This window comes from Talpa occidentalis, unplaced genomic scaffold (assembly GCF_014898055.3).
Source record: "Talpa occidentalis isolate TD23 unplaced genomic scaffold, MPIMG_talOcc4v2.1 talOcc4.11, whole genome shotgun sequence".
NCBI lineage: Eukaryota > Metazoa > Chordata > Mammalia > Eulipotyphla > Talpidae > Talpa > Talpa occidentalis.
The window spans coordinates 60,739,037-60,762,675 of NW_023601104.1; the positions used below are offsets into that span (position 1 = coordinate 60,739,037).

General features: G+C 38.3%; 1 protein-coding gene across 1 annotated transcript in view; it reads right to left on the reverse strand.

Annotated features, from left to right (window-relative positions):
• Window positions 1-15,530, reverse strand: part of NEMF (nuclear export mediator factor) — a 41,904-nt gene extending 26,374 nt beyond the window's left edge. The window contains exons 1-10 of the mRNA XM_037503290.1: window positions 15,395-15,530; window positions 14,374-14,442; window positions 13,618-13,720; window positions 11,982-12,107; window positions 5,515-5,663; window positions 4,452-4,519; window positions 3,436-3,522; window positions 1,939-2,012; window positions 442-512; window positions 286-361 (exon numbers count right to left, since the gene is read on the reverse strand). Coding sequence (XP_037359187.1) covers window positions 286-361; window positions 442-512; window positions 1,939-2,012; window positions 3,436-3,522; window positions 4,452-4,519; window positions 5,515-5,663; window positions 11,982-12,107; window positions 13,618-13,720; window positions 14,374-14,442; window positions 15,395-15,453 — 882 coding nt within the window. The 5' untranslated portion in view covers window positions 15,454-15,530. The remainder of the gene's footprint in view (window positions 1-285; window positions 362-441; window positions 513-1,938; window positions 2,013-3,435; window positions 3,523-4,451; window positions 4,520-5,514; window positions 5,664-11,981; window positions 12,108-13,617; window positions 13,721-14,373; window positions 14,443-15,394) is intronic.
• Window positions 15,531-23,639: the final 8,109 nt, after the last annotated feature.

The following is a 23,639-nucleotide window of genomic DNA, read 5'->3' on the forward strand; positions in this document are numbered from 1 at the left end:
TTTAAAGTTCATTTTGTTTCATACCACTTAACAAATTTTCAGTAAATGTATTATATAGATAAATAGTTTAGAATCAAATTAAGTTCAAATATTTGGTCTTTCATCCTGAAATAAAACAGTAACAAATGTTTTCAATAGTTTGTATCTGTGACTTACTAATATTTACTGCCAGATACATAGTGACTATACAGCAAAAACACTTCTCACTGGGCAACCAAAACAAGCTCATATTAGTTTAACAACTCATATCTGTTAACTGGTTAAAAAACAGAACTGGAAACCCACCTTATCAAATGATTCGAATTCTATATATGGACATTGTGAATGTTGAGAAAACAAGAAAGGATGAAATTCCTCATACCTGTAAAATATATTTATTATATCATACTCAAGAACATTAATAAATATCCAAAGCAAATTGTCCCATGTCTAAATGCTTACGTGAGTATGTCTTCAGTTGGTTTATCTACTTCCAGGCTTGGTTTTACTTCTCTTTTCTGAATGATATAACCCTATAAAGATCCAACATTAAAACTCATTTCTATCCATAATTAAGGAAGATTTACTTTCCATGAATGTTATTAACTTTGTTATTTGACTTGTGAAATTATAAGCTGCATCTGTTTATCACTTCTAAAAATAATAGGAATTATTAGAAATACTGTTTTATTCATATGCACAAGAAAAAACCAGAAAAGGGGATAAACGAAATAACTAGGTATTTGATAAAGTTGTGAGAATCTGTATGTGCATTTTGCTTTCCATTTTTAAACGTTCTACAGTTTTATTTATTTATTTATTTATTTATTTTTTTTTTTTATAGAGGCATGCTTTATTTATTTGTTTTGCTGGTTTCTTTGTTTGTTTTGTTTATACATGCACTGGGTACAGTCAGAAGCGCGGGAGGGGGAGAGAATTCACCAGAGCCAGAGCGGGGAGCAGAGCAGGCAGAAGGACCGAAGTACACTGCTGAGGGGAGCAGCGGGCGGCAGGAGAGGTCCGCGCGCCATGTGGGACCCTCCTCCGGTGGCCGGGGAGCAGCCGGGGATCGAACCGGCGCCACAGAGGCCGCGCGCAGCCTCGCAACCCAGCGCTCAACCGCTGCGCCACCGGGGAGGCCCACGTTCTACAGTTTTAAAGAGCAAACAAAGCACTTTACTTCCAGAAGAAAAAGTCCTGGGTTCACTTTGTTGGTAGAAAATTCTAATCATTTAAAAAACTGGGAAGGTATATTTGAACTGAATTTAAGTATAATTAATCAGAAGTTTTTCTGTAAGTTACACTTTGAATAGGGAAGAACAACACTCAAAAAGTATGAGGGATATAAATGGCCAAATTTTTGAAAAGTACTAGCAAATTAAAATAGGCTTCTCTATTTAAAATCAACCTAAGGGTCTCCCTGGTGGCATAAGGGTTTAAGATGCAACCTATGAAGCTATTCGCAGTCACTGCAGCACGAGTTCGATTCCCTGGCAGGGAGCTACCCACATGATGCAGCAGACCTCTCCTGACTTGACCGCTGCTCCCCTCAGCAGTGTATTTCAGTCAATCCTCCTGTACTGCTCCCTACTCTGTCTCTGGTGAATGCTCTCACCCTCTCCCCCTGCACCTCTGGCCTGTACCCTAGTTCTTATAATGCATAAATAAAAATCTTTATTTAAAAAATTAAAAAATAAAATCAACCTAAGAGGAAATATTTTCAAAGTGTTCATCCTTTCGAGACTGTCAACTAATAGTTCTCTAAAAGGTAAGGTACAGAACAAAAATCACATACCAAAAGCCAATTTAAAAAAACCCAATTACCCCAGAATAAGCATATCACAACTATCATTTCCCAAATTACAACAATACATACAATAATCCCTTAATTAACACTTAAATTTGTCAATCTGAATAAATAAAAACACAACAATATACAATAAGTACACATGGTGCTACCTTTCCACTGAAGTTAGATGTTATTTTCATATAGTCTTCTGCTTTCTGCAGACAAACGAGTATTTTTTCAATATCTAACAGGGAAATAAAAAAGGAAAAAGGGGGTGTCAATAAAGTAGCAATCAACTTATTAAAAAACTACATAGGAAAAGTATTCAAGAAAAGCAGATAATTTCATGCTTATAACTAGTACATGTAAACAGTGTATGTTTTGTCAAGCCTGTTGTTCCAATACCTTTTATTGAATCTGTCTTTCCCCTCATGACTGAAAGGTATTTTGTTCATAAATTAAAATCACATATACATTTGGGTCTGTTTCTGGATTCGTCAGTCTGTCTATTCCTTTTCCAAAATTTTAATATTTTAATTACTGTATCATAATGTATTTTAATCTATGAAATGGTTATTCTCCATCATTACTATTATTTTCCAGTTTTCCTGAACATGTGCATGCTTCTATTTCACATACATATCAGATTTATTTTCTTTAAAACACTGCGATAGCAAAAATAGTACCATCTATTGACATTTTGATAAGGATTGCACTGAATTAACATATTTCAACACCATTCAAAAGTGTTCACTAAAACATTCATTTTGAATTTTTAAACAAAAAAAATTACAGCATAAAAATTATCCCTAAACCTTAAGAAATTACATATAATCCCATGGGGCCTCTCTGGTGGCGCAAGAGGTTGGGATGCAGCCTATGAAGCTATCCGTAGCCACTGCAAGTGCGAGTTCGATCCCTGGCCAGGGAGGTGACCCAAATGGAGCAGCAGACCTCTCCTGTCTTGCCCACTGCTCCCCTCAGCAGTGTATTTCGGTACATCTGCTTGTTCTGTTCCCCACTCTGTCTCTGGTGAATCCTCTCATCCCCCACACCTCTGGCCTGTACCCTTGTTCTTGTATGCATAAATAAATAAATCTTTTTTAAAAAAAGAAATTATATATAATCCCAAAATACAAACATCAAGAGTGATTGTTTTTTTGCCACACATGAGAATCTGTAGAAAATTTATCAAACACCAAACCTTCCATTTTCTATGTATTTCCTCTAGTTGTTTATTGTTCTAATTAGGCTGTCAAGTTAGGTTCTCTTAAGTAGTTAAAAAAAACCTAACTCATCATATGCCATACTACAGTACTTAATAGAATTAAATTGCATGAATAATGTTTCTAGGTACACTCCAAGTTTTGAATCAGGTAAATAATTCACCTCTCCAAGTTTTGTACCAACTGTTTCAAGTTAACTAACCACTTCAAAAATTTAGAATATTCTAAAGTCAAATGTAATAGGGAGGTCAAAAGGCTGAACTGTACATTACTGGAGGTGAAGTGCCATATTAGAAATACTGTATCCATTACGAATTCATTTGGATAGAAAACTTAGAGGTAAAATAATTTGAAGTAAAGCCCTACCTGCTTTGTTACTATTTTCCCAGAAATAACTTTTACAGTTTTTTAAATGGACATATTTGTACCATGCAGACATACCTTTACTTTCTAATTTTTCATCCACTTTAACATTGCCAGAGAATCCATTTTCTATCAGACAGTGTTCAATGAGAGCTGGCCCATAGGCTATAAAAGCAAGGTATATTATATTTAATATTTTCTTATAAAATTTAACATTCAAAAATATAATACAAATTTATACCCCAACATAAATGATATACTTAAAACAGTAGCTGCTAAATATAACAAATAGTTTAACTTATTTTAAAATGCTACTAGAACTGATAATTCAAGTACTTATAGACACTGGAGAATACAATGAAATTATTGAAGTCAGTGCAAAAACTATAGGATTTTATAGAATTCAGCTACATACAAAAAGGATTATAACTAGGAATACAAGGTTGGTTTAGCATCCAAAACTGGTTAATGAAACATATGATGTTAGCAGAATAAAAAAAATAACAGGAAAAAACCACACAAATTTTATGCATGCTTTACTAACAGTTAGAAAGCCCCAAAGATAACTTTTTAAATACATTCTAATTTCATATGAGAAGAAGAGTAACTCCTTAATGCTCAATAACCAAGGGAACCTGCCCATTTCTATGTGCTCCCCAGATTCCTTAGTATAGAGATGTGATGATTTTCTCAAATATAAAAGTTTATTGGATTATCTTTACCTGGCATTAAAAATATCTGACAGATTCTTGGGTAACTCAAGACCCACTAAAAAAAAAAAAAAAGCCTCAACAAAGTAAGTGGCTATTAATCCCAAAGATTTATGTTGGGGGGAAATAGACTGTTGGGGGGAAAAGCTTACAACCAGCACTAAAGAGTTCAGTAACACTTCAAGTTATACATAATTATTGCTCTTAAATTTAACAGGTAAATAAAGGTAAAGCTTCCTTGAAAATAAACTATTAGGAAATATTAAACTCCTTTCTACGTTTATATTGTTCTAATTTCCTAACATAACTACCGGGGATTTAAATATATTTCTGAGAACCACAATATCCTGCAAACATTTCATTGCTTTTTATAGGATTACTCACGAAATAATGGGATAAGAACTCTTTTCAGTAGTTCGCCTTTAGGTGCACTGGTTATTATTTCAGTCAATCTGTGAAACAAAGTTGATACATTCCTTACTATCTTATATATAATAAACCTTACAACAATATTCATATTCATAATACTTTCACATGCATCAATTCACCTGATCTTTATAATACTCCAAAATATTAATGTAATTAGTTCACTTTGTGGGTAAGAAATTGGGTCATAAAAATAATTTATGCAAGGTTAGTAAGTTCCTGAACAACAGACTGGGACTTGAATCCAGGTGTTCTAGGAAAAAAATCAATACTTTTTCAACCAAGTTGTATTGCTTATATCACTGACATGTCCATATATGACATGAAAGAAACCTTTTTTATATAACAGTTAAATGTTGTTTTGTGGAGCATGGTTATATATGTTGAAGAAATGGTGTTAACTTGAAATGGTGTTAACAACTCTTAAGGGTGCTAGAGGTCACTGTAGTTTCCAGATCAACATCACCTAAGAATTTGCTAGACCTGTATATTTATGGGCCCTAAACCAGATCTGGAGAGAAGAGGGTTGGGGGAGGGTCGGGGGAGCAGAAGTCTGTTTTATCCAAGGTCCCTCAGTAATTCTAATGAATGCTAAACTTTGAGATCTACTGCTGTAGACGATTAGTCAGCAAAAGTCTCCCAGTCAGAAGAGTATAGCTACAATCAGCACATTACCCCATCCTCTACAAGCACATTACCCCACCCCTACAAGCTTTCTCTAGCCAAACCAGAATTTCTGTTTCCTTTTACACCTGGCCCAATATATCCATATGTCCCCTCACTTTACCAAGAAATCATAAACATCTGAAGTAATACCAACCTTAAAATTAAAAGTAAAAACCTTCCAAAAAAAGATTTAATTGTTTACACATGCACTATGGAATGCAAGCAGTTCAAATTTAGTTATTTCATCCAAGTAAACAAATTATTTTCTTATGTAACAATACTTTCATATTATAACATATGACCTATTTTACCATTTAATACAATATGAAGTGAGTTTATAAACCCAACATGTTACCTTTCCAAGGCAAGCAAAGGTTCAGCAGCTTTAGCATGATCAATTGGATAGCGTTCACGAACAGCAAATTTAACATCATCTGACTCATCAGTTCGGAATCTTAGGATATTTAAAATTAGATACTCATAATCTGTAAGAACAATATTCCCCTGTAATAGATTAAAATATAATTTAATGCTTTTCCAAATTATTCTTGGAACTTCTTTAAAACTTTTTTTTTAAAAGATTTATTTATATATGCATACAAGAACTGGGTACAGGTCAGAGATGCAGGGGGTGAGAGGATTCACCAGAGACAGAGTGGGGAACAGAACAGGTAACTGACTGAAATACACTGCTGAGGGGAGCAGCGGGTGAGACAGGAGAGGTCTGCTCGCCATGTGGGTTGCTCCCTGGCCCACTGGGGATCAAACTCATGCTGCAGAGGCTGAGGTTTGCTTTACAGTGTGGTGCTTAACCCCTTGCGCCCCAGGGAGGCCCACTTCTTTAAAAGTTGAGAAAAAATATGTAGTCTCTTAAAAAGCCTAATCAAGCCAACAAAAATGAAGTTACAAACAAAACAGCATGTTAGTCACAGCTAAACAGTGCTTCTTGGATTTATCCAGCACAAATTGCTAGATAAGACAAACATATTTAAAGACCCCATGTTTAAAACATCATGAAAAAATCTAGAGTAACTGTAGACTCATTGGTTTAAGAGTCTTATATATTGGTATAGTAGTTCAGTTTCATTCTTTTGCATGTGGCTGGCCAGTTTTCCCATCATCATTTATTGAAGACACTATGCTTTCCCCATTGTGTATTCTTGTTTCCTTTGTCATAAACTAGTAGACCAAATATGCATGAGTTTTATTTCCGGGCTCTCTAGTCTAGTCCACTGATCTATGTCTCTGTTTTTATGTCAATACCATCCAGTTTTGATGACTAAAGCTTTGTAATAAACTTTGAAATCAGGTAGCATGATGCCTCTAGCTTGGTCTCTTTGTTTAAGATTGCTTTGGTTATTCAAGATCTTTTGTGGTGCCATATGAATTTCAGACATTTCTGTTCTGTGTCTATAAAGAATTCCTTTGGAACCCCTTTGATAGGGATTACAATGAATCTTACATTGCCTTGAGTAATATGGACATTTTAATAACACTAATTCTTCCAAATCATGAGCATAGAATATCTTTCCATTTTTGTGTGTCTTCTTCTATTTCTTTCAACATTCTTATAGTTTTCAGTGAACATGCCTTTTACCTCCCTAGTGAAATTTATTCCTAGGTATTTTTTTTCCAACATATGAATTTTTTTATTTAAATTTTATTTTTATATTCCCCATACAATTACAACCCCCTTATTTTGACCCCAAGCCCTCCATTCCCCGCCCCCCACCCCCATAGAGTGTCTCTGGTTCATAGTTGTTTGTTGATTTTGATATTTTCTTTCTTATAGTTATTCTTTTTCCTGGTCCCTTATTTAAGTTTTCTAGATTCCTGCTATGAGTGAGACCATCCGGTATTTTTCTTTTTCTTTCTGGCTTATTTCGCTGAGCATGATCCCTTCCAGCACCATCCATGTTGCTGCAAATTGCATGGGTTTATCTTTTTTGAATGCTGAGTAATATTCCATGGTGTATATGTACCACATCGTCCTGATCCAGTCATCTATTTTTGGGCATTTGGTTTGTTTCCAAAGCTTAGCTATTGTAAATAGTGCTGCTATAAACATGGGGGTACAGGTGCTCTATGGAATTGATGTTTCTGTGTCCTTTGGGTAAATACCTTATTCCTAGATATTTTTATTCCTTTTGATGCAACAGCAAATGGGATTGTTTTTTAAATTTCTTATCATAATTAGCTATTAGTATATGAAAATGCCATAGATTTTTGGATATCGCTTTTGTATCCTGCAACTTTACTAAATTTGTTTAAGAGCAAAAAAATGAAAGCAACCAAAAAATACGGAGATAGACGACAGAAGACATGGGGTATGTATGTATGTGTAGACACACACACGCATAAATTTTCAATTTAAAATAAAAAAGTCATGGGGCTGTAATGTATAGCATGGGAGCTAAAGTTACTGATACTATACTGCAAAATTGAAAAATGCTAAGAAAAGATTGTAGATAGACACTGTAGTGATCATTTCACAATGCATACAACTATCAAGTCACTATATTGTACACCTATGTCAATTATATATCAATTAAAAAAAAACTTTCTAAAGGATACAACTTTCCAAATTTACTATAGAGACTGAGGATAGGGGTTGCTTGTATTATTAAAATACAAAGCAATATATCCACAAAAATATTCTCAAATGCATTAACAACAGCTGAGAAGTTGATCACAAAAGATAGTGGGAACAGCCCCCATTTCACAGAGAATGACATGTGGCAAGCTAAGTGGCTCTAGTAGATAGGGCCATCATTCACCTTGATCAGAGATATAGACAACTATAAATTACTAGGTGTTTAAATAGTACCTACTGCTAAAGATTCTGACTTCAAAGTAACCATGCATTTCAAATACTTATTTAACTTAAAGAACAGGAAAGTTTACTAGAGAACAAAAGTAGAGGACCACATAATGTCTGGTTCAAGAAGCTATGACCTAAAAAAATATACCTGGTCAAGCAAAAAGACTAATTATAATAAAGTAAAAATCAAAATCAACAAGCAACTATAAACCAGAGACACACTACATGGGGCAGTGGGGAAGGGAAGGAAGGGGGTAGGATCAAAACAAGGGTGGTAGGAATTGTATGGGGACTACAACGAAGATGAAAATGCATACATTGTGCAAAAATGAAAAATGATGTAAAAAATATATAAAATAAACAAATTAAAAAAAAAAACCTGGTCAAAGAGTCAGGCATATATTCAATAAATGTTTTTTGGTTTTTTTTTTTTTTTTTTTTTTTACAGAGGCGTGTTTTATTTATTTATTTTTTATTTGTTTGTTTGTTTTTTGTTTATACATGCACTGGGTACAGTCAGAAGCGCGGGAGGGTGAGAGAATTCACTAGAGCCAGAGCGGGGAGCAGAGCAGGCAGAAGGACCGAAGTACACTGCTGAGGGGAGCAGCGGGCGGCAGGAAAGGTCTGCGCGCCATGTGGGATCCTCCTCCAGTGGCCGGGGAGCAGCCGGGGATCGAACCGGCGCCGCAGAGGCTGCGGGCAGCTTCGCAACCCAGCGCTCAACCGCTGCGCCACCGGGGAGGCCCCTCAATAAATGTTTTTTGAATCAAATAATGTTGTTACCAAGAAGATATAGAATATTTCAAGAAGGGAGTTACTTCCCTGAAATGATGCCAAAAATAGTCTTTGAGATACTACTTTGAGATACTACTATCTTTCTATAAGAAATTTAACTGAGAGAACCAACTAGATGGCAAAACTGGTTATGAGAAATAAAATAAGTGAAGTATTCACAATGGTTGAGAGAATGATTACATTAGATTGCCAATTTAGATAAAAATTGGTTAGTGCCTTACAGAACAATAAAACCCTAACTTTTGGAATCACCTTTTCTTTAGACAGATACAATCTCAATCTTGACTGGAAAAACTTTTCATTTCTATCAGACAAGAATTACTTGCTGGGCCTCCCCTGGTGGCGCAGCATTGAGCACTGGGCTGCAAAGCTGCCTGTAGCCTCTGCAGCGCCGGTTCGCCTGCAAGGGTCCCACTTGGCGCACAGACCTCCCCTGCCATCCCACTGCTCCCCTCAGCAGTGTACCTCCGTCCTTCTGCCTGTTCTGCTCCCTGCTCTGGTTCTGGTGAATTCTCTCACCCTCCCGCGCTCCTGACTGTACCCAGTGCTTGTATAAATAAATAAATAAATCTTAAAAAAAAAAAAAAAAAGAATTACTTGCATTGCTATCAGTTTTCTACAATTGTAGTTTTCTACTGTTGCCAAAAAAAACCCTAATCAACAGAAAACAGCAAATCATTCGAAGATATGTAGCATGGAGGGAAAAAAAAATCCTCAGAAGTGCCTCTAGACAATATCCAGCAGGATAACGTTTTATCCTTGTCTTTCTTCAAATTTTGTATAATTTTTAACAAGTCCTTCTCATGAACCTGCTTAAAATTATTTTTTTAAACTTTTTTAAAAAAAGATTTATTTATTTATACAAGCACTGGGTACAGTCGGAAGAGCGGGAGGGTGAGAGAATTCACCAGAGCCAGAGCGGGGAACAGAAAAGGCAGAGTGACGAAATACACTGCTGAGGGGAGCAGCAGGCGCGGCAGGAGAGGTCTGTCATGCCACATGGGACCCTCGCTGGTGGCCAGGGATCGAACCGGCACTGCAGAGGCTGCAGTTTCGCAGCCCAGCAGTTAACCGCTGCGCCACCAGGCGAGGCCCTAAAATTATTATTTTTAAAGATTTATTTTTTTTGAAGATTTAGATTTTTTTTAATGAAGATTTATTTATACAAGAACTGGGGTACAGACCAGAGGCATGGGAGGGTGAGAGAATTCACCAGAGACAGAGTAGGGAGCAGAACAGGCAGACTGACCAAAACACACTGCTGAGGGGAGCAGCGGGCGAGACAGGCGAGGTCTGCCACGCCATGTGGGTATCTCCCTGCCCAGCCGGGAATCGAACCTACACTGCAGAGGCTGCAGACAACTTCACAGAACTGCGCTCAACCTGCTGCGCCCCTGGGGAGGCCCTTAAAATTATTTTTGATTACAGATACATACACAAGCTACTCCTGTAGTTTCTAGTTGGCTGAATCTAATCTAACCAGGATTAATCTCCCCAGTTTATTCTGTACTGGGTAATTAATTCTGACTGTGCTAGACCAAGGTTACCACTCTTTGTAAAAGCATCCGCTTCTAGACAAAAAAGAGCCTTATAAATCCTAACTCATTATCTTAAAGTCTGGTATTTGTCTAAGCAACATCACCTCAAACAATGAGTCTATTACTTAAGAGCAAGGGTAAGCAAGCTTTTCTGTAAAAGGTAAGAGTGTAAATATTTTAGGTTTGTGGACCACATATGATACATTGCATATTCTTTTTTTTTTTAAGAGCATTTCTAAAATGTAAAAACCATTCTTAAATTATAAGGCTTTTTACAGAAAGTGTCCACAGGCTGTAGTTTATCAACTCCTATTTAAAGAGTAGCTAGTCCATGCTTTCCACCAAAGCTCTAAGATGGCCTTATCTGTTGAAACCTCAATGTAAAAACACAAAATTAGAGCAACTAAATACACACGTAGTTGCCAGGAGGTAGGGAAAGTGGGATGAAGAGGGGTATTACTACAAAGGGATAGTACAAGGATGATCTCTGTAGTAACAGAGAATTCTTTTTTTTTTTAAGTGAATTTTTATTTTTATTAATATTTATTTTTTATTTATACAATAGCAGGAGTACAGACCAGAGGTGCAGGAGAGTGAGAGAATTCACCAGAGACAAAGCAGGGAGCCGAACAGGCAGACAAACCAAAAGCACTGCTGAGGGGAGTAGCGGGCAAGACAGGAGAGGTCTGTTGCACCATGTGGGACTCTCCCTGGCTGGCCAGGAATCGAACCCACGCTGCAGAGGCTGCAGACAGCTTCACAGCGCTGTTGAGCACACAATGCTCAACCTGCTGCGCCACCGGGCAGGCCGGGTAACAGAGAATTCCGAGTCAGACCACTGATACTACAGTCAAGGTTACATGAATCTGCAAATGTGAACTATACATAGAAGTACATGCATATGGGCCTCCCTGGTGGCGCAGGCGGTTGAGCACAGCGCTGTGAAGCTGTCTGCAGCCTCTGCAGTGCCGGTTTGATCTCCGCCAACCTCGGAGCAACCCACATGGCGAGCAGACCTCTCCTGTCTTGCCCACTGCTCCCCTCAGCAGTGTATTTCATCAGTCTGCCTGTTCTGTTCCCCCACTCTGTCTCTGGTGAATCCTCTCGCCCTCCCATGCATCTGGCCTTGTATAAATAAAATAAATCTTAAAAAAAAAAAAAAAACTACATGCATATATTGTATCAATACAAATTTCCTGGTTTTGATATTGTACTATTATATAATTATGTAAGATGTAGCACTGAAGGATAACTAGGTAAAGGATACATCAGACATTTACTTTATCTTTGCAACTTTCTGTAAATCTAAATACATTTCAAAAATAAAAATTTTTAAATATTTTTAAAAAGAGGGTTTCATACAAATTTTAAAAATTGACCACAACCTCAGACCACATGCAAGTCAATTCCAATGGGCAGCAGCTGCAGTTACTGCTGCCTATAGGGGAGAGGACAGAAAGATGATAAATTATTGGCAAAGAGAAGTATATAGAGAGAGACAAGTGGAAGGAACAGCACTTGTATTTTAGTTGAGTTGTTCCGATTAGTATCACAGTATATCAGTAGTTCTGATTCAGAAAAAAATGTCCCCCACCATGTTTTACAGTATTTACATGATTAATCAATAATACAATTAATTCTCCATCCCATCCTCCAAATTTAACTTACCCTATCATAGAGCTCAATGATTAAGTGATAAGCAGCTTCATCACTTCCAAATTGAAAATCTACAATTCTATCCACACCAAGCTGTTTTGCACTGACTAATCGCCGACTCTTCAAATGTTTTCGGCACTAGCAAGAAATAGAAGAAAAGGTACTGATACAGTAAAATGGAATTCCTGATTATTCGGTATTAGTTTAAAGTAAATCACCTCCTAAATATCCAAAAGTAGCAAGTAAAACAGTATAGTCATAAAATAAAAGCTGGCAGCTAGGTAATAATAGAGGGAAAACATTTTATTTTATAGACAACTGACAACTAACTCTAAAATAATAAATTTAATCCTTGAACAACTTAGGGATAATGCACCCCCCCTACACACACAGTAGAAAATCTGAGTATAATTACTGTCAGCCCTCTATATACCCAGATTCTACTTCCATGACTTCAATCAACCCTTATTTGGAGTTGGTTGGATCTCTGAATGCGGAACCCACAGAGAGAGAAAAAAACCCACATATAAGTGGACCCACACAATTCAAATCCTAGTGGTTCAAGGGTTTTTATATTAAATTTTATATTCAACTTTTAAGTTATTATTAAGAACAATCACTACAAGAACCAGTGGGGTTACTATTAAGTAATTTAATAATTTTGTAACAGTCTTTGTGACTAAAGAAACACCTAGCTTGTAATTCAACAAGATTCTAAGTTGCTGGGAGTAAGGCTCTTTTCTATAAAGCCTCTAATGAAATAACACAATGTCAAAACAAATTTCTGAATGAAATTGAGGAGGAGAAGGAGGAAATTAATACATATGGAACCCAAATCTGTCTCAGGTATTGTGTTAGATGCTTTACAGTTTTACAATTAAAAAAACTAATTTCCAAGAGGTTATAAGCAACTGTTCTAGGTTTTAAATTATTTAGTGAATAAAAAACATTAATTCAAAGTTAGGTGTATCTGATTAATACCTTTCCTCTTTATCACTGAACTGTTCGTATATTTGTTATGTCAATAACCAAATATGTAACATGCCCAAAAATGCAGATTTCAGTTTAGAGTAAACAGGATTTCAGTTAAAGAGTAAAATCAAAAGCAAGGAGAGAAGTGAAAAAATAAAAGGGTATAATGATTCATCACATACTAATGTTACTGAGTATTCCAACGGAATGCAGATTGCTATTTCAAAAGTGAAATGAGGATGATTAACATTTTGAGGTAGGGGCAGTTCACAGACAAGAAAGCTAGGATACAGAATATAGATTAAGAAATTAGGTAAACATAAAAGGTGAGATAGAGATAATGAATGAAAATGATGCCTTAAAAATAAATGCTGATTTAACATAGAATTGTTTCGATAGTAGGAAGTAAACTGTAAGGTCAAACATTATAAAAGTCTGAATTAGAATAGTGACTGTGGGAACAGAAAGATTTGGAGCACAACAGGTGTGAAGGGTGATAGGGAGAAATCAAATAATAAACACCTTCTTTAGTCATCCCAGTATCTACCAACTGCTCTTTGTAGCTTTATTTCATCTTCATCAGTTAACAGTGAAGGAAAACCAGTTTAAAACCTTGGTTGTTAATAACTAGTTTCAGGGCTTCAAATTTTAGCTTCCAGTCTAATTTAAAACTTACCTTCATGGCAAAACTTGATGGCATCATGTTCTTAGGCCATTCAAATTCTGTTGTGTGAATTCGTATGCCAGATTCAAGTAAAAGTGTAGCTTTAAAGTCGGGTCTGTAGAAGGAAAAAAGTAAAGTTTTTCTTTAGGTCATTTGTCTGCACTAACTCAGTGAAATATTCTAAAAAGAAAAGCTTAACACTATTTACAATAGGTAAAACCTGGAAACAACCCAAATGCCCAAAAATAGATTAGTGGATCAAGAAGATGTGGCATATATACACAATGGAATATTATTCAGCAATCAAAAAAGATAAACTCATGCCATTCGCAGCAATGTGGATGGAGCTAAGAGGAATTATGCTCAGTGAAATAAGCCAGAAGGAAAAAGAAAAATATCGGATGGTTTCATTTATAACAGGAATATAGGGGAACAAAATAAGACATCAGTGTAAAAAAATAATAATAACAGTACAAAACACAATAAAGGAAAACCAGACAATTATAAACCAGAGACATATTGCAGGGGAAGAGGTGGGAGAGGGATCTGAGGGAGGGAGGGAGGAGCACAGGGGACTGTGGTGATAGTGCATGGGTGCCTTGGGGAAGGAAATTCTATGGGCTATCAATCTGAGGGAGTGGGGGGAAGCAAATAGTCTAAAAAAATTTAAAAAATGATAAATGTTAAAATAAAAAAAAGGAAAGCTTAAAAAAATCAATAACCTCTTTTAATTACCACAGATAAAACAAGGTTATAAAATGTACTTACTTCTGAAGGCGGATAAGATATGTCTTATTATCCACATCATAAACATTGTTTACTCTCATTCCTAGCAAGCTGAAAAAGAAAGAAAACAACAAATTATACTATTATTTGAAACATAAAACCACACAAAAAGCTGTAGGCAGACGCAGGGCCTGGGAAGGAGGGAATGTTAAGCTGCAAGGATACAGTCAATCAGGGAGCAGAGTCTGAAGGTCATCAGGCAGGCATTTAAGTCCTATAGTTAAGAGTAGCTATTTATGAACAAAAGTGGTGCCTGACAGCAATAGGAAAATGCGTGTCTCTAAAATAATTCAATTTCTAAAGGAAAGAATAAAATTTTTATTATTTTCTTACACTGTTGCTTATTTTTGTATAGTAATTTTGTACATACTACTCCCCTCAGGTGTGTAGTGTGACTACAAACAACTTATTTTTAAACACTAAATTTCAATCCACTTAATTTATTAAGTGGAAAAAAAGATAAACGAGGCCCTTGGAAAGATATCAAGGCTTACACTGCTAAGCAACAGAATGCACAGTAGAACCCAAATCTCAGGCCAAATTTGTTATCTCCAGCTGAAACTGCAATGTTCCCGATCTCTGGGATTAGGAGTGTTCAAGAAACCAAGCTTCCAGTCTGGAAACCTAAGAAAGCAAAAGACTACTCTGCTGGCCCAGCGTCCACCTGGCCTCTCGTGTTTTACTACGTTTGCTGCCAGAACAGGGCGACTCTGGCAGACAAGGCGAGAGCCCCATATCGGCGAGACACAAGACCAAGCGGGAGAAGCCCCAAGCGGGGGCGGGGGCGGGCAAGAGGAGTAGGGGGACAAGGCGGCTGGTGTCCTTGGGGTATCCAGAGACTCCTGGAAAGGCTGTCACACAGGCGTCCACCCAGGCCTAACCAGCGCCACAGACGAACAGCACTGGGCAGAGTAAAGGAAAACATCAGTCTGGTCTTGTTTCCACCATGGGGCCCCCGCCTTCTTCAGTGTCCTCACGAGCCGGGTCACCTTTCGTACATTACCTGCCATTCAGCTCCGCGAGGACGGCGCGGAGGTCAATAGTGCTAAAGCGGGTCTTCATGATGAGACGCGAGCCTGGCTACCGCGGCTTCCTCCACTCACGGACTGAGTCGACGCCGCGACCCTCCTGCGCAGGCGCACTTTGCGGGAGAGCTACGGTCGCGCAGAAGGCCCAATATTCCTCGAAGCGAAGCCTTTGCGTCACTTTTCCTGAAGAATCCGTCAGTTTAGTCACCACCAGTTCGTTTTTAGTTGCACCAAACAACTCGAAATAAATCCAAATCACTCTTTTGAGCCCTCATTCCTTCCTACAAAGCGTAGGGACTAGTCGGATTGCACATTTCAGGACTCAATGCAGTCTCTACAGTGACTCCTGCTGGTTCCAACAATTTATGAGGCGGGTTCGGGGAATAGTTCCTCAAATGATCTGTAGGGCGCTGTATGGGAGAGCAACGACTCCTTTCATTTCAGTTTACTTGAACCTGTAGAAAACTGAAATGCAACCAGATGACACTGTTTCATTTGCTCTACAATGACCCTCCACGACTGAGACGCACCAACCTTCAAAAAGAAGGCCCCATTTTGATGGGTCCTGCTCTCCGAAGGATTATTCCACCGCGGCTTGCGTGGGATTTTCAGCTAACCTTTCTCTTGGTACCCTCTTGACGCAGCGTGGTACTTGCTGTCCGATAGGACCTCCACAAACGCTTGGCATCCTCCAGTGTGTCAGTTAGATAATGAAGAAATAGAAGGGGGTGGGGGGGCATGTTGAAGACAAGATTGCCCCCATTGTTGTAGAGCAACCCCGATACATCATTTCCCCCTAACACCATCATGCGGACTTCATGGGGTAGGGGCAGTCAGTGCTGCAAAAATAAAAAGACGGCAGCTTTTAAGTACATGGGAAAAATGACTAAGGGACTCAAAAGGCGAGTCAGGGTCTCGCTATGTTGCCCAGGCTGGAGTGCAGTGGCTATTCACAGGCGCGATCCCACTACTGATCAGCACGGGAGTTTTGACCTGCTCCGTTTCCGACCTGGGCCGGTTCACCCCTCCTTAGGCAACCTGGTGGTCCCCCGCTCCCGGGAGGTCACCATATTGATGCCGAACTTAGTGCGGACACCCGATCGGCATAGCGCACTGCAGCCCAGAACTCCTGGACTCAAGCGATCCTCCTGCCTCTGCCTCCCGAGTAGCTGGGACTACAGGCGCGCGCCACCACGCCCGGCGGGAGGCGGGGACCGCCGGGGAGCTCTTGAGTCTGCTGGGCGTGGTTGCTGTTTCAAAAGACAGGGAATTACAGATCTGAAGGGAGCACAGCATTACTGCCTCTTTAAAGGCGCACAGCATTACTGCCTCTTCGGCGGCATAGTAAACCATACAGAATAGCTCAAAATATGAAATAAACCACTTGGAGGGTTTAAGAAATTCAGGGAACCAAGCACACTGTACTCCAAACTGTAAAAGTGAGTTTAATTGTACACAAATGATACTAAGGATTTTTAAAAATCTCTTATACCTATACCCCTTTGATCTTTTTTTAATTAATTTTTTTAGTTTTTACATCATTGTTCATTTTTAAACAATATTTGCTTCGCCCCCCCCACCCCCTCAGGTGTAGTCCCCACAGTTTCCTTCACCAATGTACCTGTGCACCATCACCTCAGTCCCTTGTGTTCCTCCCTCCTTCCCTCTGATCTCTCTCCCTCCTCCTTCCCTCCCTTTGACCTTTTCTTCCTCTCCGTTCCCTCTTAGCCTCAGAAACCTCACTTTGTTACTTGTTTTTGTAAGTATTTTACTTTGTCCAATGTCTGCTATGTAAATATCCAACATTGGTGTTTGCCATGGACTTGACTTCCACACATAATTCCCTTGAACTCCTTCCATTTTGCTGTAAGGGGCAATATTTTGTCTTTCCTGTGACTGAATAGTATGGATATGTCTTGGTGCAGTCCTCTATTCGTGGTCACTTAAGTTGTTTCCATGCCCTAGCTTATTATAAGTAATGCTGCAATAAGCATTGTAGAGCATATAATTTTTTTGAAGGGTTTGTTTCATGTCCTTTGGATAGATGCCCAAGAGTGGTATTGCTGGGTCATAGGGTATTTGCATTTTTAGTTTTTTAAGATAAATTCAGATTGCTTTCCAAAATGGCTGCACCAATTTATACTACCACCAACATAATAATCCTCTTTCCCCAAACCCTCTCCAGCACTTGCTTTTGTTGGGGGGGGGGGACTTTCAATATGACATTCTCACCAGTGTGGAAGATTTCTCATTGTTATTTTGACCTGTATCTCCCTTATTAAAAGCGCTGATGATTTTTTTTTTCATGTATCCATGGGCCTTCTGGATATCCTCTTGTGGTAAATTGGTCAAATCCACAGGGTTGTTTGACTTTTTATTATTAAATTATATATGTTTTAACATCTTGACTATTAACCCCTTGTTAGTGGTATACTGTGTAAATATTTTCTTCCATGTCTTTGAAATATACTTATATTTCCTCTGTGTAGAAGTGTACTAATTTGAGGTAATCCTAATTGTTATTTTGCTTTTATTTTTGCCAAGGGGGTCAAGTCTCCTAAAACATCTTTATTATTGATGTCATGAAATGTATTACCAATGTTTTCTGTAATATTTTAATTGTTGCAAGTCATATATTAAGTCTTTCATCCAGTTTAAATTTACTTTTCTGCATGGAGTCAGAGAATGATCTAGCTTCATTTTATTTACATATGGTCATCCAGTTTTTCTGACTCTCCTTTGCCCATAGTGTGGTCAAGGCTCCTTTATCATGAAATAAGTATTGATATACACATGACTTTGTTTCTGGGATACTGACCCTGTTCCATTGATCCATATGTTTATTTTCATGTCAGTACCATATTATTTTAATTACTGTTGCTTTATAGTATAATTAAAGTCAGGTAACATGATGCCTTCATTTATCTCCTCTTTTCTCAGGATTACTTTTGCAATTTGAGGCCTTTTTGGTCCATAAAAATTTTAATATTTTTTGTTCAATTTCATTTAGATGGGGATTGCATTGAATTTATATATTACTTGTGGTAGAATAGTCTTTTTAAATACATTGATTCTCCCTATCCTTAAGCATGAAGAGCAGTTCCATCTCCTTGTCATGATTTAATCCTGTTATAATGTCTTGTAGTTTTTATGGTGTGAGTTCTTCACCTCCTTGATTAATTTATTTCCTAGGTATTTAAGTCTTTTTGCTTCTTTTTGAAACAATTGTGAATGGAATTATTTTCCTAATTTTCTTCTTCTTTTTCATTGTTTGTATGCAAAAATGCAACTAATTTTTGTGTGTTGATATTGTAACCTGCCACTTTACCATATTCAATTGTTTCTAATAGTTTTGGGTGAAGTCTTTTTAAGTTTTTCTATATATAGTATCATACTGTTTTTGAATATTAATAATTTCACTTCTTCTTTTCCAACCTGGATTCCTTTTTTTTTTTTCTTCCTGCTGTTGTCTTATTGTTCTAACTAAAACCTCTAATAGAAAATTAACAGAAATGATGACAGTGGGTATCCTTGAATTGTTCTTGATCTTTAAAGGAAAGCTTTCAGTTTTCCAGCACTAAGTATCATATTGGTTGTAGGCGTATATGACCTTTATTATATTGAGGAAGGCTTCTTCTATTCCTATCTTGTTTAGCATTGTTATCATAAATGGGTGATGAATCTTATTAAATGCTTTCTCTGGCTATATTTATATCATCGTATGATTTTTATCTTTATTTTTGTTGATAAAATAGGTACTTTTATGTATGAGGTAAAGACACTTGATCATGAAATAGAATCCTTATAATGTATTGCTGATTTCAGTTTGCCAGCATTTTGTTGAAGATCTTGACTTTATGTCAATATTCATAGGAATGTTGGTCTGTGGTTTTCTTTCCTTGTGTTATCTTTATCTGGTTTTGTAACAGGGTGGTCCCCAGGAAAGGGGGAAGTTCCAGGTTCCCTGCCCCATCCAAGGGAGGGTGGAGCTGAGCAGGAAGAGGAGAAGCTGAAGAAGAGACTGAGAAAGGAAGCAGGATGGAGCAAGGAGACCTGGAGGAGGCACATGGAGCCTAGAGACACGTGAAGAAACTGCGCTTGTCTTTTGGTCGTGGACTAGGTGACACAGATGTGGGTGAGACCCGTGGGGAGGTGACAATGGCAGCTTTTATCTTGATGTTGATTTTGCTCTTTTCCTTCCGGGCTTGTCCAGTTGTTTGTGACCCTTTTCTGTGGGTCCCCACTGGAAGATGTTTTAGACTTGTGGTAGACTTTGGGGCCTTGTTCTGGGCCGATCCCATATGGATGGACTTTTACCCACGAGGGGATGGGTAACTTTGGGTGCTTCATTTAGAAACTAGACTCTTTGCCTTACCTGTATCGTTTCCTAGTTTTATTAAAGTTCCTTCCCATTAAAGTCTCCTATGTTTTGTGTTGATGCGGCGGATGGCCGAACCCATTTAGAATAGGCAGGTTTGCGGGGTTTGGGCTGCCCCTCTCCCTGCCCTATAACAGTTTCAGTATTAGGGCAATGTCTATATAATAAAATATATTAAGAAGCATTCCCCTTCTTCCAATTTTAGAAATAATTTCAACTAGCTGGGCATAAGTTCTATAAAGTTTTGACAGAATTCACTTGTAAATTCACCTGGCTCTGGACTTTTGCTTTGGGGGAGATACTAAAGTTCTTATGTTGCCTCTGAAAGTATTCCTAAGAATACCTAAATATTTTGCAGGAAAACAGGTCATATAAAAAGTCCACATTGAAGGGGTAAACATTCAGTTTAAAAAAAAAAAAAAAACTGAAGTACTTTAATAGCAAAACTCCCACCTTAGCATCAAGAACAGGAGCGGGATACTAATTTAAATTATACCTGGGGTAGTCAGTTCATTGACTAACTCATAAATTTTTCTGCTTTGTCTATCAAGGAAAATACAAGAATATAGGTGAGGGTGAAAGGCAAATCAAGATAAGTGAAAAAATTACAAGAGACCTTCATAATTTTTCTACTGAATTCCATGTTACCAGACATGAATTCTATCACTTCTAGCTTTTGAAATAATTTCTGAACCAGGGATATTTGAGGCGTTGCATAAAAGATAGTTGGCAAAAGGAGATGACCAAGTCATCTTTGGATTTTTCAAAGGGAAGATATTTGTAAGTATTTTAAACTACAGACAGGCACTGTTGAAATTTATCCTAACTAAAAATTTAGGGGAAATTACTGATGGGTAATTTAAGGGTACCTGTCTCAAAATTCAGCATACAGGGCCTCCCCGGTGGCGCAGCGGTTGAGCGCTGGTTTGCGGACCTGCCCGCAGCCTCTGCGGCACTGGTTCGATCCCCGGCTGCTCCCCAGCCACCGGAGGAGGGTCCCACATGGCGCGACAGACCTCTCCTGCCGCCCGCTGCTCCCCTCAGCAGTGTACTTCGCTCCTTCTGCCTGCTCTGCTCCCCGCTCTGGCTCTGGTGAATTCTCTCGCCCTCCCGCGCTTCTGACTGTACCCAGTGCATGTATAAACAAAACAAGCAAATAAATAAATACATAAATAAATAAACATGCCTCTATAAAATTAAAAAAAAAAAATTCAGCATACATTCAGTAGTTGCTATAGAGATAATTCAAGCAAATTTCTGGGCACCATACTCAGATTCTGAATCAGTCATTAACTTTGTCTCAAGACACCTGCATTTTTTTCTGCCAAAGATGAAAGGGACGTGTGGCCCACACCTGGAAATTCACTGATCTTCAAAGTGGTGACCAATAGGAACCAATATAGTTTTACTTAAAATATAATTTATTAATTTACTGACCACTCAACTCATGGAGATGTTTTACGCATATTCTTTGAGTTATTTGTTTAATTGAGGTAATTTAACATAGCAAAATTTACCACCTTAACCATTTTAAAGTATACAATTTGGTAACTCTTAAAATATTCACAATGTTGTTACAAGCATCTCCACTGTCAAGTTCATTTATCATTTAAGAACTCCTCACTGACCTTGGAAGGGTCTAGAGAACACACTTTCACCACAACAGTGAGACAATCATCTGTAAGTGGGTCCCAGAATCCTCTCAGTGCGAAGATCTCAGTGATCACATTTCTCCATAAGCTAAAATCTTGCACTGGGAATTACTGAATTGGGAAACTTACAGGCAGTGAAAGTAATTGGATCCAGGAGAGGCAGAGTCCATCATGAAAGGCAATGGTTGCTCTAGCAGACAGCAGCAACAAAGCAACAGAGTAGTCTGATCATTGGAGACCTATGGTGTTGGGAATTTAATTATAAAAGTGAAACAGACAGGAAGTCTACCAAATTCTTACTTGACATATATAAGCATAAGATTTCTAGTTCAAGTGAACAAAAATCAAACTTGAAACATAAAAACAGTTACAGCCTCTCAGTCAATTCAGTTTATAGACCCAGGCCCCTTGAACAAAAGGCAAACTTTGAAGGTCCCCTTGAAGGACCTCAGTATATTGCCAAAAATTTACACTGTTAATCCTCCTTCTAGTCTTCTCCAAAAGGGACCTATGGCCTTTTACCAGGGTAATTGTGCCTTGGGGGAAAGGACATGCTGAGGCCTCTAGGGCCTGAACTGGCTCTGAAGTGACACTACTTCTAGGAGATCCCAAAATGTCACTGTAGTCTACCAAAGTAGTGACCTACAGATGTCAGGTAAACAATGGAGTTTCAGCTCAGATCTGTCTCACAGTGGGTCCTCTGGGTCCCTAACCCCATGCTGTGTTTATTTTTACAGTGTTTGGAGTGCATAATTGAGAAAGACATACTCAGCAACAGACAGAATATCGATACAGGTTTCCTGACCTGTGGCATGAGGACTATTATAGAGGTGAAGTGGAAGCCGCTAAAACTACCTTTGCTGAGAGAAATAGTAAACTGAAATCAAAACTGCATTCCTGGAGGGATTGCAGTGATTAGAACTGCCATCAAGAACTTGAAAGATGCAGTGATGGTAATTCCCACATCAGATGCAAGTTGTCTACTTGGCCTCTGCAGAAGACTGAGACCTCTACAAAAGAATGATGTATCTTGGAAAAAGACAGTGGATTATTGTAAATTTAACCAAGTGGTGATTCTGTTGGGGGAAAGGATGCCCTGAACACACTTCACGAACAGGTTTCATGAACCCCACCCCCACCCCCACCCCCACCCCACCCCCACCCCAGACCAAAGAGATCCAAGACAGCAAGGACTACAAATCCCATCATGTCATCACCACCGAAGGGAGGATTGCTGGGAACTGAGAGTAGAGTTAAGCAGCCAGGCTTGGTGTATAATCAGACATGTGGGCCTTGGGGGTTCCTTGATTTTTCACCAGCTTTCAGTGTGCTATTGGGGTTCTAGCTCAGCAGAACTGGGAGGATGCAGTCACCAATTTATCTCTCTCTTTCTCCCTTAGTTATTCATTTCTTCATTTCCCTTTTTGGTATATAAAACACTTTATTACCCCTTTTTGTGTGTACCTGCAGTTAAGTCTCATTATAAATCCCTTTTAAGCGCATGGGTGAGGACCCTCAGTCAGGCCAATCCTTTACACATTGGGATTGCCCTGTAACAATTCTAATCAGAGTTGCTGTACCAGATGTGTTTTCATTACTTGAGCAAATTAATGCACCCCCTAGTGGCTGCTATGCAGCTACATGCTCTGGCAATGTCTTTTTGTCCATCTCTGTTAGTAAAGACCATCAGAAGTCATCTGCTGTCAGCTGCCAAGGCCAGCAATATACCTTCAACTGTCCTATTCAGGGGTATGTCGCTTCATCAGCCCTATCATAATTTAGTTCAGAGAGATCTTACTTGCCTCTTTTCCACAAGATATTACACTGGTCCATTACATTGATGGTATCTGCTGATTGGATCTAGGTAACAAAGAACTAGCAAATATTCTGGACTTACTGGTAAGACATTTGTGTGTCAGAGAATGGAAATAAATCTGACAAGAATTTAGAGGTCTGTCTCTGAAATTTTTAGAGGTGTGGGATATGTCAAGATATCTCCTTTAAGGTGAAAGATAAGTTGTTTCATCTAGTCCCCCTTACAACCAAAACAGGCACAAAGTCTATGTGGGTTTTGGAGGCACAAAACATCTGTGGGTTTTGTTCAGAACAAGAGAAGACTATTATAATTACCTATTATATCACTGTTATAATTACCTATTATAAACACTATTATAGTTACCTTTCCTGAGA